Here is a 16,303-nt window from a genome sequence, read left to right as displayed (position 1 = left end):
CCGTCTTCCTTTATTCTTACGATTCATTTCAGATCCATCGTTGACGAGAAATATTACCTATTTTTAATATACTATTGTAACAGTAGAACGCACCTGATCGTACGATCTTACTATTAATCCAACCACAAAAAATTAATTAATTCGAAATTATTTATATTAGTATTACATTTGTTTGAAATTCTGATAACGGAGTTTTAGTCCTTATATTCAACTCTTATCGACTACTATTTACATTGTATATTTGAAGTGCGTCGAAAAGTACACGTTATCATCATGGAAAATTCTAACTTGAAAGAAGTAAATTATGTTCCAACAAATTATGAATACAGTACCACAAGATTGAAGGCAAAAAATGAAGATAAGAAAACTGATACACTTTTTCTACAATTTGCAGTTATCACAGGTAAGTTATCTGGAAGCATATGAAATTCTACACATCTTGAGATTAGCGTTGTTGTGTGTTACATACAAATATATTCTAATCCCAGATGCGCTCTTTGTAAAGGAGCGAAAGCTACTTCTCCATGAAATGAGAAATTGATATTTGAAGCCAAAAATCAATTTGGGAAAATCATATATGATTGATGACACTTTATACTGTACACAGGCGAAAACGTTAAAAAGACCTTAAAAGTCCAAATTTATCGATGAAAATTTTTCTATATTTTAAATTGTGGTCTCATACAAGGGTCTGTTCGAAAATATACAATATTTGGATTCTTGTATCCTATAGGAAACACAAAAATATACAAAGCCACGTCACATTTATTTTTATATGGGACAGTTTGTAGGCTGGTTTTGATTTTGAGACTACTTTAACTTTTTAAAATTATCTCGTACTCGTACTTTTTTAGCAGCTCGTAAAATGTGAGAACGGTAAACAAGTTTTAGGTTTAAGAAATACGTATTAATATTTTGATGAAATGAAATCGTCTTACATAACAATAGATGTCTTAATTCTCTTCAGTTGTGAAAGGATTAATGGAGAAGCACAATATTTGGTTGAAAATGATTATTAGACAATAATTCACCTAAATTAGAACTTTCTTTTGGCCTTCAGGTAATAACGTGAAAAAAGTATCAACGCATTTTCATTGGTTGCCGTTTACTGTAAAATTAGTTTTCAACACACTTTTACTTCAAGGAATGAAAAAGATGCGTGAAAGAAAGTCAACAAATATATCATAAATATTATGAACGATATTTACTGGAAATCGTTGTGTTATTACCAAAAAATAAAAAATTATCGCCGTATTATGGATGGAGCAGAAATAAAAGTTTTGTAGTGTAAATGTGTAGTCTAACTCACCAAATATTAAGAATTATATAAATTTTGCTGGTATAAAAAGCTAATTTTTCAACATTTTTCGATAAAGTTTCCAAGATTGACTGAATTTTGTGGAACAATAACTATTATAAACCCATTGAATTCAAAACAGTATTTACTCCTTTAATGAGTGTATTCTCTGCTACTATAGCTTTTTCCAATTCCGAATATCTTAACTTATTCCCTTTTTCGTTGAGAACGAATATAAAGCTAATACATAAACATGTGTAGCATAGGGGAGTTAGTATGCTGTCTCTCACAACCGCAAAACAGACGGCACTCATGTGTAAAATATGAGTTCATTTGTATTGAATATTAACTGTATAAAAATGCATTACATTACATTTTGTAGAAAATACTATGTTTTCTGGAAGTATGAATAATTAACTTTATTCTTTGGTGATTTGTTATTCTTGTTCGACTAATGACTATCAATATAATCCCTTTACTGGATTATTTCGGATATCCTCGAAGATTATACAAAGAAAGTGACTCTTCGGGCTGATATTTTCCGAAATACTATTATTGGACAACTATTCTTAGAGTGAAAATTCGACTGATGAATACTACTTAAGTCAATACAATTTTTCATGCGTTTGAACCTATTGTCCAAGCATTTTTTTCTATTCAGGTTAAACGGGCGACCATTTACTTGAAAGTGTTTTGTGCGCGAATACCTTTTGTCGAATTTGACTCGTCTTAGAAGACCCATACAGTGGATTGTTGTTTGATTTCGGGATCATATGCATGGATCCATGATTCGTGGTTTGTAATGATCTTATAGATGACTTTTAAAGTCATTTAAACTTCTTAGCATTTCCTAGCACCAATCGACACGATTTTTTTTTGAGCGATTATCAAATTATGCGGTATCAAACGCGAACAAATCTTTTTAATAGCCAAATATTCATGAGATATTGAACGTATGCCAATGGAACTAATGCCCAAGTATGCCTTAATCTCACGGTATGTCAAATGACGATCTTGTAGTATCTGCTCTCGCGCACAGCATCGATGTTTTCTGGCATAAAAGCCGATTTTGGATGACACGAAATTCATCCTGTAGCGAAGGGCAACCGTGATTAAATTAAAAAACCTGCGAAACACGGTGATTGTTGTACGGTTTAAGCGTATTTCTTGCATTTTGTGAATTTTGTGAATTCATCCATGTTCTTCAAGAACTATTTCCGATCGAAATTATTGAATTTCTCTCATACACTTTTTTATTAGTTTCGGTTGGGAAGCGACAATTGGATCTAGATCTAGATCAGTTTATAATCAAATTTTACGTAAAGTTATTTGAAAAGTGTTAAAGCTGCTATGTTATTCACCTCTGAGTCAGATTGTTCTGTTATTGTATTCCACTTGCTTTTATTTTAGGGTGATAGGACAGAATGTTGTCCTATATGCGAATGCATCATCTCTATATCTTATGCCAAACCTTGTTTTATTGGTGAAATATCTTTTTGATGTTTCAGAACACCATTCACATTTCATTGCTTGACTACTAGACTACTTACCATGAAGACGACATCTACGAATAGCTCCTCGATCTTATCATTAGGCTTATCTAGTATTCATCTTTATCAGTTTTTGTTAGTACAATGAAGTAGATTACATCGAAGAAAAATCAAATTGATGTTAGTGAAATGGAATGGAGTGAGATTAAACTGTGATTCATTGCAGGGATCTCGAACATCTACCACCTTGGATATAACCTTATTTGTGAGTAACTTCGATGAATGTCGAAGATATACTATCAGTTGTTCTCTGGGGATGTTTCAACATGCCAGAAAAATTTTTTCTTTGAACATTCTATAATTGTATTAGATATTTTTCGAACTCTAAAAACTCTTATTGTTATTGCATCATGAAATACTTAATTCTCATAATTGGAGATTGAGAGAAATGCATTGTGACTTGATATGGAACACAAGTACTACAAGATTCAGAGTAAAGAATTAATAATACACCAACCTTCTAATTAGCTGCTGATAAGGCGAGTAACGTGAAATTCTAAATTTGGTTTGGAAAGAATATTGTATAGAAACCACACTACTAAGACATGTCTTAGTATTTGCTTATCCAGCAATTTACTCAAACAAAATTCCACTCGAAAAGTAGTATGAAACAATATAATTCAATATGCTAAATGCGAGCATAACCCATGCCACACGTTGCCTCGATACAGGAAACCGTCGCACATAGAGAGCCGGTCAAAAACCAAAAATGAGATGTTACATCTGTAGGGCAACTGCTAAACAGTTCAATGACCGGAACGTAATGATGATGCAGACTCACTAGATTTTGGACTGTCAGAATTGGGATGTTTGATTATATTTTGTACCTGTTCCATAAAGTTTCTGTCAAAAAATGGCAGATAAAGAATACTACCGACAAAGCTTTTGTCAAACAAAGAAAAGCGGAAAATACTTTGTTGATGATAGATAGCGATTTTCTGGAATTACGGAGCAATGAAATTGCTACTTATAAAGGCGACAAAATCTAAAATGATTGCTTAAAAATCATAGTGATCGATTATGAATACGCAACAAGTACAAAAAGTAATTGCTCACTCCTCACGACGTGAATTTGGCCAAGTTAGAAAAATATTGAGTGCAATAAACAACGATTTTTCTACATTCGTGCAAAAAATAAATGTTTAATTCAATGTTTTATAATTAATATTGAAAGTAAATGTACAAGTTGTGCAAGTATAACTAATTCTTAGTGAATTGATTATGTCCCTTGATTTGTTACTTTTCTGAACGTATTAGCATTTAGTGTTCATACATAGTTCGTTTCTTAAGTCTAAAACATTTGTATGCCAACATTGAGTTTGTTGAGAAGTGATTGCACAGCTACATTCGGCGATAATATAGCTAATCCAATATCTGTAAGACGCTCCGATATCTACATAATTACAAACGAGAATTTAAGGTGATAAATGAAGAAAAACGTTTATAATTATTATGATGATAATATATACCATTATGTTTGGTAAAGTAGTAGAAGAAGACCTACATGGTAGCGATGTCCTCCTTATCATCTCAAATTTCTGTGTGAATCACCTTTCTGAAATTGGCAACAAAAATAGTTACCTAATCTGGGAAATACGTTGAAAGTGGGTCTCAAACAGCTCTTAAGTGATCTCATGGTAACGGTTGCTGTTGGGAATATGCCAACGCATTAGTTCGTGATCTTTTTAATGCTCAAAATTCATGCAGAAAACTTTCAAATTACCATGTCTCAGCTATATCACTTTGAATCAGCTTCTTCCCAACATAATCTTGTATTTTTGTCATGTTATCCTCCGTGGCCGTGAAGACCGTTTTTAGGACACCCAGACATAGGTTATTAACATGCGACCACATTAAAATTCCTTTATCAAATTTTTGACTGTCGCCATCGGAAAAGAAGAGTACCATATAGGACATCCAAATTTTCTTCGATTTAGCTAAGCGATTTCCATTCCAAAAAGAAAAAAATCGATTCACTGATCGGTATTGCTCTTTTTCCATTTTCATAAAATATTTCAACACAAAACGGTCGGATTCGACCAAAATTTCGACGGTATAAAAGAATAGTCTACACGATAGTAAATTGCTTTGGCAATACTGGCGCAATCGGACGGATAGGCCAAGTATTTATCGGTCTGTCTCCATAACAAATTCGATGCACGTTCCACCTTATTGTGATAATGGAACTTATTTCTTTGTCAGCTCCAATAGTGACACATTTGATTCAATTTTAGAGCTTATCTCTACGACATACCAAATGTATCACTTACAACGCTTAAAATTTCCAACTTATAAATGTACAATATTTTTTATGCTTTTGGAAAAAATTCCTATTGATTTATGTTTTACGAATGCCATCTTATTGTATCAATTAGTATCATAATTTCGAAGAAAAACGCATCGATTATTTAACTTAAGTGATTATTTTCTGTCAACTTAACTTTTCCATCGGAGCACCAATCTTTCGAACCCATTTAATTCTATTTCCTTGATTCAATAAGAGATAATTTTGGTGATTTTGGCTAATTCACTGACTCACGCTGGAATCCCAACGAATTTTCCTCATCACTATAACCTATTTTTTCGAATCAAAACTTCAAATCGTCAAAATTTATCTTTGACTAAGATGTTTCTAACTGCGATTGCTTTGCATTATTCAAATAATAATCTATTTTTTTTGTAATTTAGATATATAGTAAATAATGAAAATAATAGAAATATTTCAAATCTTGTATTTGTTCGCAATTTAATACAATATAACAGAAAATTATACTAAATATTTAGCGTGGATTCGAATGTTTATGTTTGTCAAGATAACGAAACGCTATTGTAGAATGAAATTAGTATTGCTCTTAATGAATTCAGTAGATGTTTGTTTTTTGCAATAACGTAGAAAAAAACGCTTTTTATCATTAAATAAAAGCACTACAAATTTTGATAAAAGCCTTGCATACCTCTGAATAATTCATGAAATCTTTGAAACACGTCCATATCTGAGATATAGCTGACGTTAGTAGTGAGATAACTAAATGTTAACAATAACCTAGTACAATGTTATGTATCTATCCAGTGAGATCTTGGATGACATTTTGAGACTTTTTCGGATTATTGGAGTGAAATCTTGAAAAAAAAGCTTATTTGTCGATCAACATCTGGTTATGGAAAACAGGAATATCAGCTGAAGATGACACATCGATGTTGAGAGGACTTAAAGATAAAAGGGTGAGGTGACGTTAATAAACTATAATCAATTATGATACTTTTCATAATAAAAAACGAGGTTTTTCCAATATATTTTCAGATGAAATCTACAGTTTTTGATGAAGACGGTAATTTATAGTAAAAATTCTGATTATATTGCTATCGAAAAACATGCCGTTGATGAACTTATTCTTGTAGACTAGTGGCTCGCAGTTGCAAGGAGAAAACGTGATCTGTCTACCGACCTGCACGGATATCGTCAGAATAGAGAATCGTTAGAAGTCTATAATCAGACAATAACGACTCTGTACAAACCAGTAGATGCTAAATGGCGTTATCTTCTCCAATTGCGAACCATTAACCAGGTATCCAGTCGTATTTCCCTATAAATATGAAAGAAAATTTCATTTCATTCCACAATACATATGTATTTTCATTTATTATTTTTTTTGTTATAAAATCATTTTAAAAATTTATTTTCTCGCTATTTTTCCATGATTTATAAAATAGACGATACATTTTTAGGAATATTGCTGCAGCTAGAGTGTTCAGCATTTTGGGTATGGATTTCAACAGCTATGATCAGAATGAAATCGAATGATGCAAATATCAACCTTCTTGATAGAGAAATAACTCCTATGGAAGCCTCTCTATTATGTGGTATACCTTTATACTTCTCTTCAATTGTTGGTAGCGTACTTTCGAACTTGGCTGACGAAATAGGTAGAAAAAATAGCTTACACGTTCTGGGTATTGCAATGCTAATCAGTTCTATAGGATTGACTCTCAGCAATCACATATATTCAATAATAATATTTTATACCATCATTCAAACAATATCTTCTGGTATTTGGGGAATTCTGCCAGTATACATAACAGAGATTTGTGAAGATCACAACAGGATCAAGTATGGTTGCCTTATGTCAGTTTTCACACCTTTGGGTCAATTGTATGGTAATGTAATGAAGTTATTTCCCAGTTTGAGAACCTATTCTTTAGTTCTAGCTGCACCGCTAATTCCTTGTCTTGTATGTTTCTTTTTTATACCTGAAAGTCCAGTGTACTTATTACTAAATAAGAAAGAAGAAGAGTGTATTATAGTCTTGAAGATGTTACGAAGTAACAAGACTGAAAATGAAATAAGACAAGATTTGAATGAAATTGGACGAAGTTTGCTAGATACAAGAAATAATAAGTTAACAGAAAGTATAGGTCTAGTAAAACTTCTCAAACGGAGAGAGGGTCGAATTGGTTTAATTTTGGCTAGTTTGCCACTTTATGCACAGTATTTTTCTGGTGTTTTTGTTATAATGCCTCAATTAGCACCAACTTTCAATAAACCAAGTTCCAAGGTATCTGCTGATACTGTGACATCAATTGTTGGTATAATTGAAGTTATTACTTTTACTATCACCACTTTAATAATACAAAAAACTGGTAGGAAACCTCTGCTGATGGTATCTTCAATGGGAGCTGGTATTATGGTATCAATAATAGGAGTTTATTTTTATTTGGAAGATCATGGTTACCCTTTAACGGATAATTTCCATTGGTTACCAGTTATATGCGTTGTGATTTATAGAGTTTTTTATTCTTTTGGACTTGGCCCGATACCTATGGCTACAATGAGCGAACTATTTTGTCCGCAACTCAGAGTAACTGCTCTCTCATTTATCTCAATAACTATTGGTCTGTTACTAACAATATACACAACGACATTTTCTTTACTTATCCAGAACATTGGGATACATCATTCTTTGTGGATATTCGGATTTTCGTGTTTTCTCAATACCATACTTTTTGCCTTCATACTACCAGACACAAAAGGTAAAAGTGTGGTAGAAATTCAAGAAATTTTGATGGAATACCAAGTACGAAAATAAAGATTTGAGAATCCATTTTGTTTTTATTTATTCCAATTTCCAAAGTAGTGAAAATATACTCTATTCGTATTTTGGCATTATTATATATTTTATAATTAACATCTTTCATTACCTTGTGTCCAAATGGCATTATTGATATTTTCATACCTGAACCACTGACGAAGTCTACGACTGTGATTTTCAATTGGCTTGAAGCTCGTAATCAAGTAATCATGTTTTTTTCTAAGTAAAAAGCGAGCACAAAAGGGTAAACCCACTTAAGTAATTCCAGTGATGCCTGTCTGCCTTGTGGAGATACCTCCGGATATTAATCTTGAACTTCTGTAGGCTGTAGTGCTCTGCCTGTTGAATGGGTCTGGCAAAAACTGCTCGAGTTGGGATCATGTTAGACAGTTCGGAAGAGAATTTGCTGTAGAAGTATCGGTAAAAATAGAGTCAGGTCTACCTTTCTTCTATGTTCTCTGAATAACCTATAAGTCGAACTGCTCTCTTCTGTTTTAAGTCGAGTATCTTCAGAATACGCTTGAGAGCCGAGATCCAAATGTGCGAGCAATATTCTAAAGATGGACGAATCTGAGACTTGTGAAATATTAGAAGCTGTTGCGCGGTATATAGCTTTTTGGTCTTAAAGAGTACTCCAAGTTTTTGTGAAGCTGCTTTGACTGAATTTGTCTCGTGACTATGCCGGGGCATGTTGCTTCCAACCTAAACACCCAAGAAGCAAAATTGTAATGACGGCGATATTTTATGTCCAGAAAGGAGCAAATCCTGAGCTACAAAGCCAGACTTCTTTGTAAAAGTAGCAATATGGGTCTTTGCTGCATTAAACTCTATCAGATTGCTTCCACTCAATCCCAGATTGTTTTCAAGATCGGTACTGATGGTATGATCTGTTTCTGCCTACGGATTTCTAGTTGTAAAGTAGATCGTTGATGTACAGGAGAAAGAAAGTGATAATATACATCTGGGAAGCACCAGCGTTCACCTCAAACCTTTCTGAGGTATGTCCATCGATAGCAGCTTGGATGGATAGGTTTTTAAAAAAGCTGCTAAGCTAGCTGATGAGTGAGGGCGACAAATCGTACGATTTTAATTTATTTAGAAGGTTGTCATATCAATCCCTGTAAAAAGCCGTCGATATATCAAGTGTGATTGCTCTAAAATCCCCATTTTTCTCTATTGTTTCAGTCCATACGTTAGTGACATAGGTTCCCGGTTGACTATCAATACGGAAGCCGTATTGATAGTCGCTGATGATGTCAGCAGACTGAAGATCAATATTTGTTGGTTAATGACTTTCTGAACGACCTTGGCTATGGCTGAACTAAAGCAATCGGTCGGTAGTTAGTGTGAATCATCTATGTTTCACAATAGCTATCCATATTGATGTTCAAGCCTTTGAGAAGTTTTTTTCTTATCTCTATTTCTATGATAGATGTACAAACACTAGACAAGCTGGGTAGTAGTTTTCCCACGAATCAAGAGTTGAATTTGAAACGATCATGCTATCCAACAAGTCCGCCTTCTCTTTTGCAGTCACTGCCATCTTCTCCAATTAACGATGGAATTTTTGACTTACAAAAGCAAAAAGTTCATCAACTCCAAAATTCGAGTAAGACAAACGAGAAATCCGTCAAAAAACTGTTAAAAAAAGAAGAGACATAACCTATATTCATATCTCTCAAATTTATTATCGTGGCACTCCTGATTCTGATCAAGATAATCAAGCAATCATGCATTCTATAACTGTCATATTGTTATAATTCGATTTGCTTTCAACAAGTACAAACCGTTTACACAGCCAGCATCTATTTCAATCAACTTGTTATAATAAATTGGCGACAAGGATGAAGCAAAGTGAACATATATTGATCACCCGACAAACACAATATAATATATTATTGTTTCGCATAATGCCACGATATTTGTAAGCTGCAAGCTCCAATCCTACATACATCTTACGTAATTTCACAAAAATTATTGCACCTGGTCACCCAGTCAGCGTTCGAATGAGGTCGACTCCTGAAGAAAAACTGTCATTGGTTGAGAAAGTTATGAAAGTTGTGTTCCATTATTCCGCCAAAGGAGTCAAAATTCATATCAGATACACTGCCTTAACGTTCAGTGGAGAGAAATGCCAGGTGCTCCTTTACTTCAATAATAAAGAAACTTGCAATATGATGTTATAACTGAGTGCCTTGGTTCCCTCTATTACATAGCGAAACTAGATGCTGAACATGTGTTTGTTCATCTAAAACTGAAAGATGGAAGAAACGACAGTCGTCCACCTCTAATTATATTTGGCATTCTTTAAGCTCGTCCTCAAAACTCTATTCCATAGTCCAGTTCAATTGCCGTTTCAGCAGCAGCTAGCAACCCAAAAAAAAGAACTTAAAGAGCAGCCGCTTCCTACGACGCTGGAACCACAATATACTCTATTCTACATACACTAAAAGAGCTCAGGCTACCTCAGAGATTATACCCAATAAAGATATTTTGTTCAGCGTTCATATTAATGGGGGTGATCTGTTATATCTACAGTTATTGTGGCACTTTCGATCCTAATCAAGCTAATCAAGGATTCATTCAGTCACTCTCATATTATTATAATTTAATTTATTTTCAAAAAGTACAAGCCATTTACGGAACCAGCGCTTTTTCCAATCAATTTTGTAAAACAATTAACAAATTTCAAATCATAATAGTAAGTTCTTATAAAACATTCGACGTTTCGACCTGTTGCAGTCTATATCAAATTTCACTTGACATTTACTACTTGCAAAATAATATTGATTAATAGAACACCTATAACATAAATAGCAATGCAACTACAAAAATTCAATTGAAAGCCTTCATTTATTTTTGAGAAATAATTACTGAAATTTCAAATTAGAAGGAACAGTGCGATTTTTCTAATAATCTAACCGAAATATATCCCCTTAGAACTAGATTTAATGATAGATCAAAAAAAGTATCATTAAAAAAAAAGATGTGATGTTTAAGATAAAGTATATGCTGGAAAGAATTGAGAAATAGTTTCATGAAATACGGAAAAAATCCTTATGTATATAATGATGTTTGTGTGTTTGTATCAATCATACGTATTCCTAGATTGTTTAACTTTGGTTGTGATCACAAGATCATAAAATTTAATGAACGTATTTGTTTTTTTCTTAAGATTTTTTGGTCTATTCAGGAAATCTAAGCCTTTTGAATATCATAACAAGATATTAGAAGCCTTCTGACTATCACATAATTCAATTTCTTATGTTTGAAATGTTTCATATGAATTTCAAAATACGAAACTTCAATTTCAAAGTAATGGCGAATGGGCAAGTATAGTAGATCCATTGAAATAATAATTCTAATATTGTTATTTAAACTGAATAGCTTACTTTACATTGCTTTTTAACTATTCGGAATGCAATTTTTTTTTACAGGGTACACTTAATATTGTGTCTTATTCAAAGTTTTGGTAAGCACTCGACGTACATTCCTATTTCTCCTTAATAATCACTAGCTTGTTTCTGAATGCTGATTTGTGGTTTTCCATGACAAAAATACTTTTTTCCTATAATTTCGAATATTTGAACATTTGAACTATTGTTTGTAGAATTAAGCATTCATTGCAGGTCTAATTGCGAGAAATTTGTTCATAAGTAATTTTGTAGTAAAGGTGTATTCTCCATACTCCTATTTGACTTATGTAGATACCCTTATTTTTCAGAAACTTTCATTCAACATATTTTCTGCTAGAAATTGTTATATGGTTATACGATTGTGGTCTGATAATTTCCCGACCTAAGAAAGATACAAAATAATGTTTTCCATAATCATTCTCAATTCTCAATATAGTCTCTTTCTAAGTCTGTATACATAGTGTACCCTTGCAAATAATAGTTACCGTCTTTTTCCTCAAAAAAGACATTGATGTCCTCGTCTGATGAAAATCTTTCTTCTGTGAGTGAAACTTTGATATTAGGTAACAGGAATATGTTATTGGAGGCCATACGGTGAGTAGTTATGAATTCATTAATTTTAGCCATGACGACTTCCTAAGTGTGAGAATATGCGTGGTCTAGAAATGAACCCTTTTTTTCTTAAATGCGGTCTCTTCTTGGTAAGCAACGATGCCTAATAGTAGCCTGTGATTAATTTACTTTTACCTATGTAAATACTATGTTAATAGTTAATCTACAATTAGGAATCTATTTAAAAAAATGTGAATAATTTTGCTTGAACTGCGCTAATAAAAATAAGGAATGCGAAATGTTATTTCACGTGCGTTTTTAGTTAGGTTTGGTTAGGTCATCAATCACTGATACGGTCATGTTTCAATTCAGCTGTTCAAAATTTTACGTTTATAAATAATTTTATTTGCGAATGCGAACTGTTTTTCAAAAACATATAATCTTTCAACTCATGTCAATTATATATCTCAATTTATATTGGGATTTTATTATGTATTATTATTAAATCTGACATCCTTAGGGTGAGATCGGAAACCCTTGAATTGAAATATTAAGTTATTATATGTATACGCCAGCAAAACACAATATTATTCATGCACTCTCATCGGGAACCAATTAAAATGTGTTTATTTATTGATTCTCATGATCAGTATTATTTTGTAATGACCTTCTGCCAAAAGAAATTTCTAAACACGTTTTCCGTTTATCATAAAAAAGATTTATGATGATACATCTCATAGAGGATGATCGTTAATAATTAAATATGCATTGTTCGTAAATTGAATAGATCATATCACTTACAATCTATTCAGTAACTTCTTAATATAGACCTTGCTTTGTTCCAAATTCTGATTGTGTAAATTTAAGACGAAAAATCGTACTACTCACAAAATTGACAAAGTGTATTTTCATGTCAATTGCTAACTATTATGCAATTATATTCACATTGTTTTTGAAGCATCTTAGTTGATTTCCATCTGCTAACAATTTCTATTTCTCAACTGTGATATCAATGTATATGCCTTCCATTACCTACACAATGATAGTTAGCTTGTCAGTAACTTATGAATTTTGCAATTATTAAGACATATTCAGGGAAGGAAAGCCCACTGCTGATAAAATCAGGACTGGACTTTGTTATATATTTTGCAGGTATCCACAAAATCCTGATCTATCATGTACTCTTTTGTCATTGATTCCTCAAATCTAGTATCGAGAACCACACGCTTTTTTTCTATCCCAAAGCTTCCTATTTCCTTTCATAAGGAGTCCCTTATATACCTTATCAATTTTAGATTCCTATTGAGGGTGATAATAGATTCGTTCCAACCCATCAAAAAACTGTCTAGGGTACGCAATATTTCTGCGTAATAGAGATTACGTATTCCAACCGGGCAGTTACTGTTATACGAACGATTCTGTTTTGTGTTCCAACCGACTAACCGATTGTTTGTGAACCATTCCCGGGACGGTCTAGTCGATACTTGGTTAATAGCAAGTACTAACAATTATCATTTAAACGCTTCCAATAACCGTTCCAGGAACGGTCCAAACTAGCAGGTTGAAACAAACCTAATGAGACATGAAAAAATTTTTTATTTGGAAAGGTGCAAGATTCATATAATATCTATAAATTTCTTTAATTTCATATTTCTTAGACCTTTTGATCTATTATTGCATCTAAATGTTCTTGATTTTAGGTCTCTTCTAAATTATTTAGGTCTTTTTTAATCGAAACATCAATAATTTTCACTTACTTTTTAAAAGAACTAAGCAATTTTGAAACAGAAGAGACATAAAATCAAAAACGTATAGAAACATGAACATATCAAAAGGTCCAAGAAATAAGAAATTAAAGAAATTTTTACCGGCTGAGTAAAATAATGCCTACCTACCATAACGTTGAACTTATATATGGAACTGAAGCCAAAGAGAGTCTGAAAAATTTTGCAAATATCTTCCATAAAATTGCAAAACTGAAAAACCGAAAATATAAATACGCAATTTTTCAGTGTCAATATCATATTTTGATAAAGACTTAAAATTAGTCGACCTTAAATCAAGAACATTTATAAACATGAATAAATCCATATTTATTAAGGAGTCAAAGAATGTAGTTTATGGAACTGCTATTAAATTAGAGTAATTGTAAGAGATTGGAAAAATAAACGGAAATAACTGTCATCGCCTTAGTATATAATGGCGCTGCTAAGAATTCATAAGAGGCGCATATTATGATAGATTTCTTCCAATACCACTGAATGGAAAATTTGTTTAGATACTTTTCCATTGCCATTAAGTGATAGCACAACTTTTAATGACCAATGCGCTTCATATGAAAGGAAAACTTTGAATTTTATCAGGTCGATTTTTATTCTTAAATGGACAATTCATATTATGAAAATATATCCCCTTCTCCAGCATCCCCTCTGAATTGTAAGCCCCACTTGAAAATTTTAAATAAGAAATGAAGTCATGTGGCACTTTTTGGAGAGTGATTTTAGTTCTCTGTTTGGCAATATAGATTTTTTTTAAATTTAGTGCTGTTTCAATCGACCAGAAAATATTGCTGATTTAAAAGTTGGGATAACAGAAAAACTTAACAAAATAACCCCTGAGGTCATACAAAATGTTGACGAGAATTCCAAAATCGCATCGACTATTGTCAAGAAGTGAATGGTGATAATTTCGAACATTTAATTTAATTGTAAAGTACATAGGAAAATACATCTCAGTTATGATTATACCAAATTTAGAAAAAACTTCATATTACTGAGCAGAGGAGTAAAATCCCTTTCCAACAAGGTGTCTTATTTCAAATTTTCGTGGGGGTGCTTCAGAGGTGGTGCTGGAAAGGGATAGTATTTTCATATTGTAAATTGTCAATTTAAGAATAAAAATCAACCTGTTCCAGGTTTTTTCACGTAGTACATAATAACGATAAAATTGAGTACATTCCATACATAGGGACCGCATTGTATATTGGGATGATTCTATGAACAAACGCCATCCATAAGGAGAATTCTTGATATTGAGTTCCTGCATTAAATCATCTACATCAGTACAGACACAGAATTTCTATAATGTAGTTTATAATAAACACGGCCCTCCCCAAAACGGTAACCAGAAAGTGCCTGTTTCTTTGACAACCCTAAATCAAGTACTAAAACATTCAAGTTTTTGAACAAATCAATTATGTCTGGACAGAACTGGAATCAGCTGAGAATATGGAATCAGTAGACTGTTCCTCAAGGTTTCCTGAAAAAACGTTATCTCTTTATTATATACAAAATAATAGCTTATCAATCAAAAGTCGCCGTCGGTACCGCTAAGTCTGCATTGTGAGGAACAAGATGTCTAAGTATACACAATCTTCCATTTTCTTTTGGAAGCTTCGTCGAACAAAAATAGCGACAATTGAAATTGTCGGAAGGTTATCGCCATAACATTAGAATGCAAAATGCATACCTCTTTTATTCCCATTGAACAAATGGCAGGGTACAGCTCACCTAGCACATATAGAGAGCCCACTGTTTGTCTTAATATCCTAAATTAATACCAAAATACATAAAATAAACCTATATCATATTGCAAGAAAATGATCTAATGAAAGTTTTCTTGAAAACCTACGAATTATAAGAAAAAACATTATCGCTCACTTACTAAGTATAACATTGCATCGACAGAATGCTAAACCTATACTGAAATTTTTTGAATTATCATTTGATAATAAACTACGGAACAATATTGTAAAATTGAGTTATATTACGACTAAAGCCAAAAGCTTACAATGAGGATCATAAGTACGTAGTTCGGGAAACTGCTTGCTGAAACTAGAGCAGTATTTGAGCCATAGATTTGTTCTTGGTACCTATACTGGCAGAACTAGTTCAGGACGTGTACACTAAAGCATTTTTTGTAGCAGAACCAGCGCAAGTAGCAGAGCAAGAGAACTAGTTCACCAAGTTCACTGTACTGCTTGCACTGGATCTAGAATCAGTTCTGCCAGTGCAGTGCAAGACTGCACAATGAATGTAATCAAAAAATTTTTTCAATGTAATTTCTAGCTATATTTTCTATATAGTTGGCAGCTTTGATGTGCTGTGTGTGATGCGGTGGCATCGGAAGAATGAAAAATATCAAAAAGTACTAAATCGTTTTCCATTATTGTTAATAATACAAGGTCCGAATCACATCAAATAATCACAATTACAACAATCAACAAATGCCCCATTGCTCTCTGCACTGCTCTGCACTATATCGTTCTTTGTATCCGAACTAATTTTATGCACTCATTAACTGGCCTGCACTGGTCCAGTTTAGTACAGTTCCAGCACAGCTACCAAGAACAAATGTATAAACGTATAAGTGAGAATTTTATCGTTTATGAGAAGCAGAGAT

The 16,303-nt window shown here is 32.8% G+C and overlaps 1 protein-coding gene across 2 annotated transcripts; it reads left to right on the top strand.

The window, feature by feature from the left end:
• Positions 1-210: 210 nt before the first annotated feature.
• Positions 211-7,940, top strand: LOC130895092 (facilitated trehalose transporter Tret1-like). Of its 2 annotated transcripts, XM_057802223.1 has the most exons (3): positions 2,993-3,052; positions 6,247-6,413; positions 6,574-7,940. In XM_057802223.1, the coding sequence occupies exon 3, from the start codon at positions 6,627-6,629 to the stop codon at positions 7,929-7,931; it is 1,305 nt and encodes a 434-aa protein (XP_057658206.1). In that variant the 5' UTR covers positions 2,993-3,052; positions 6,247-6,413; positions 6,574-6,626; the 3' UTR covers positions 7,932-7,940. The 2 variants fall into 2 exon arrangements, with proteins under 2 accessions (XP_057658205.1, XP_057658206.1); XM_057802222.1 differs by lacking the exons at positions 2,993-3,052; positions 6,247-6,413 and adding an exon at positions 211-403.
• Positions 7,941-16,303: the final 8,363 nt, after the last annotated feature.

The sequence above is a fragment of the Diorhabda carinulata genome, chromosome 6 (assembly GCF_026250575.1).
Source record: "Diorhabda carinulata isolate Delta chromosome 6, icDioCari1.1, whole genome shotgun sequence".
NCBI lineage: Eukaryota > Metazoa > Arthropoda > Insecta > Coleoptera > Chrysomelidae > Diorhabda > Diorhabda carinulata.
The sequence above is the reverse complement of the archived record's forward strand: the minus strand, read 5'-3'. Positions and strand labels throughout refer to the sequence as shown.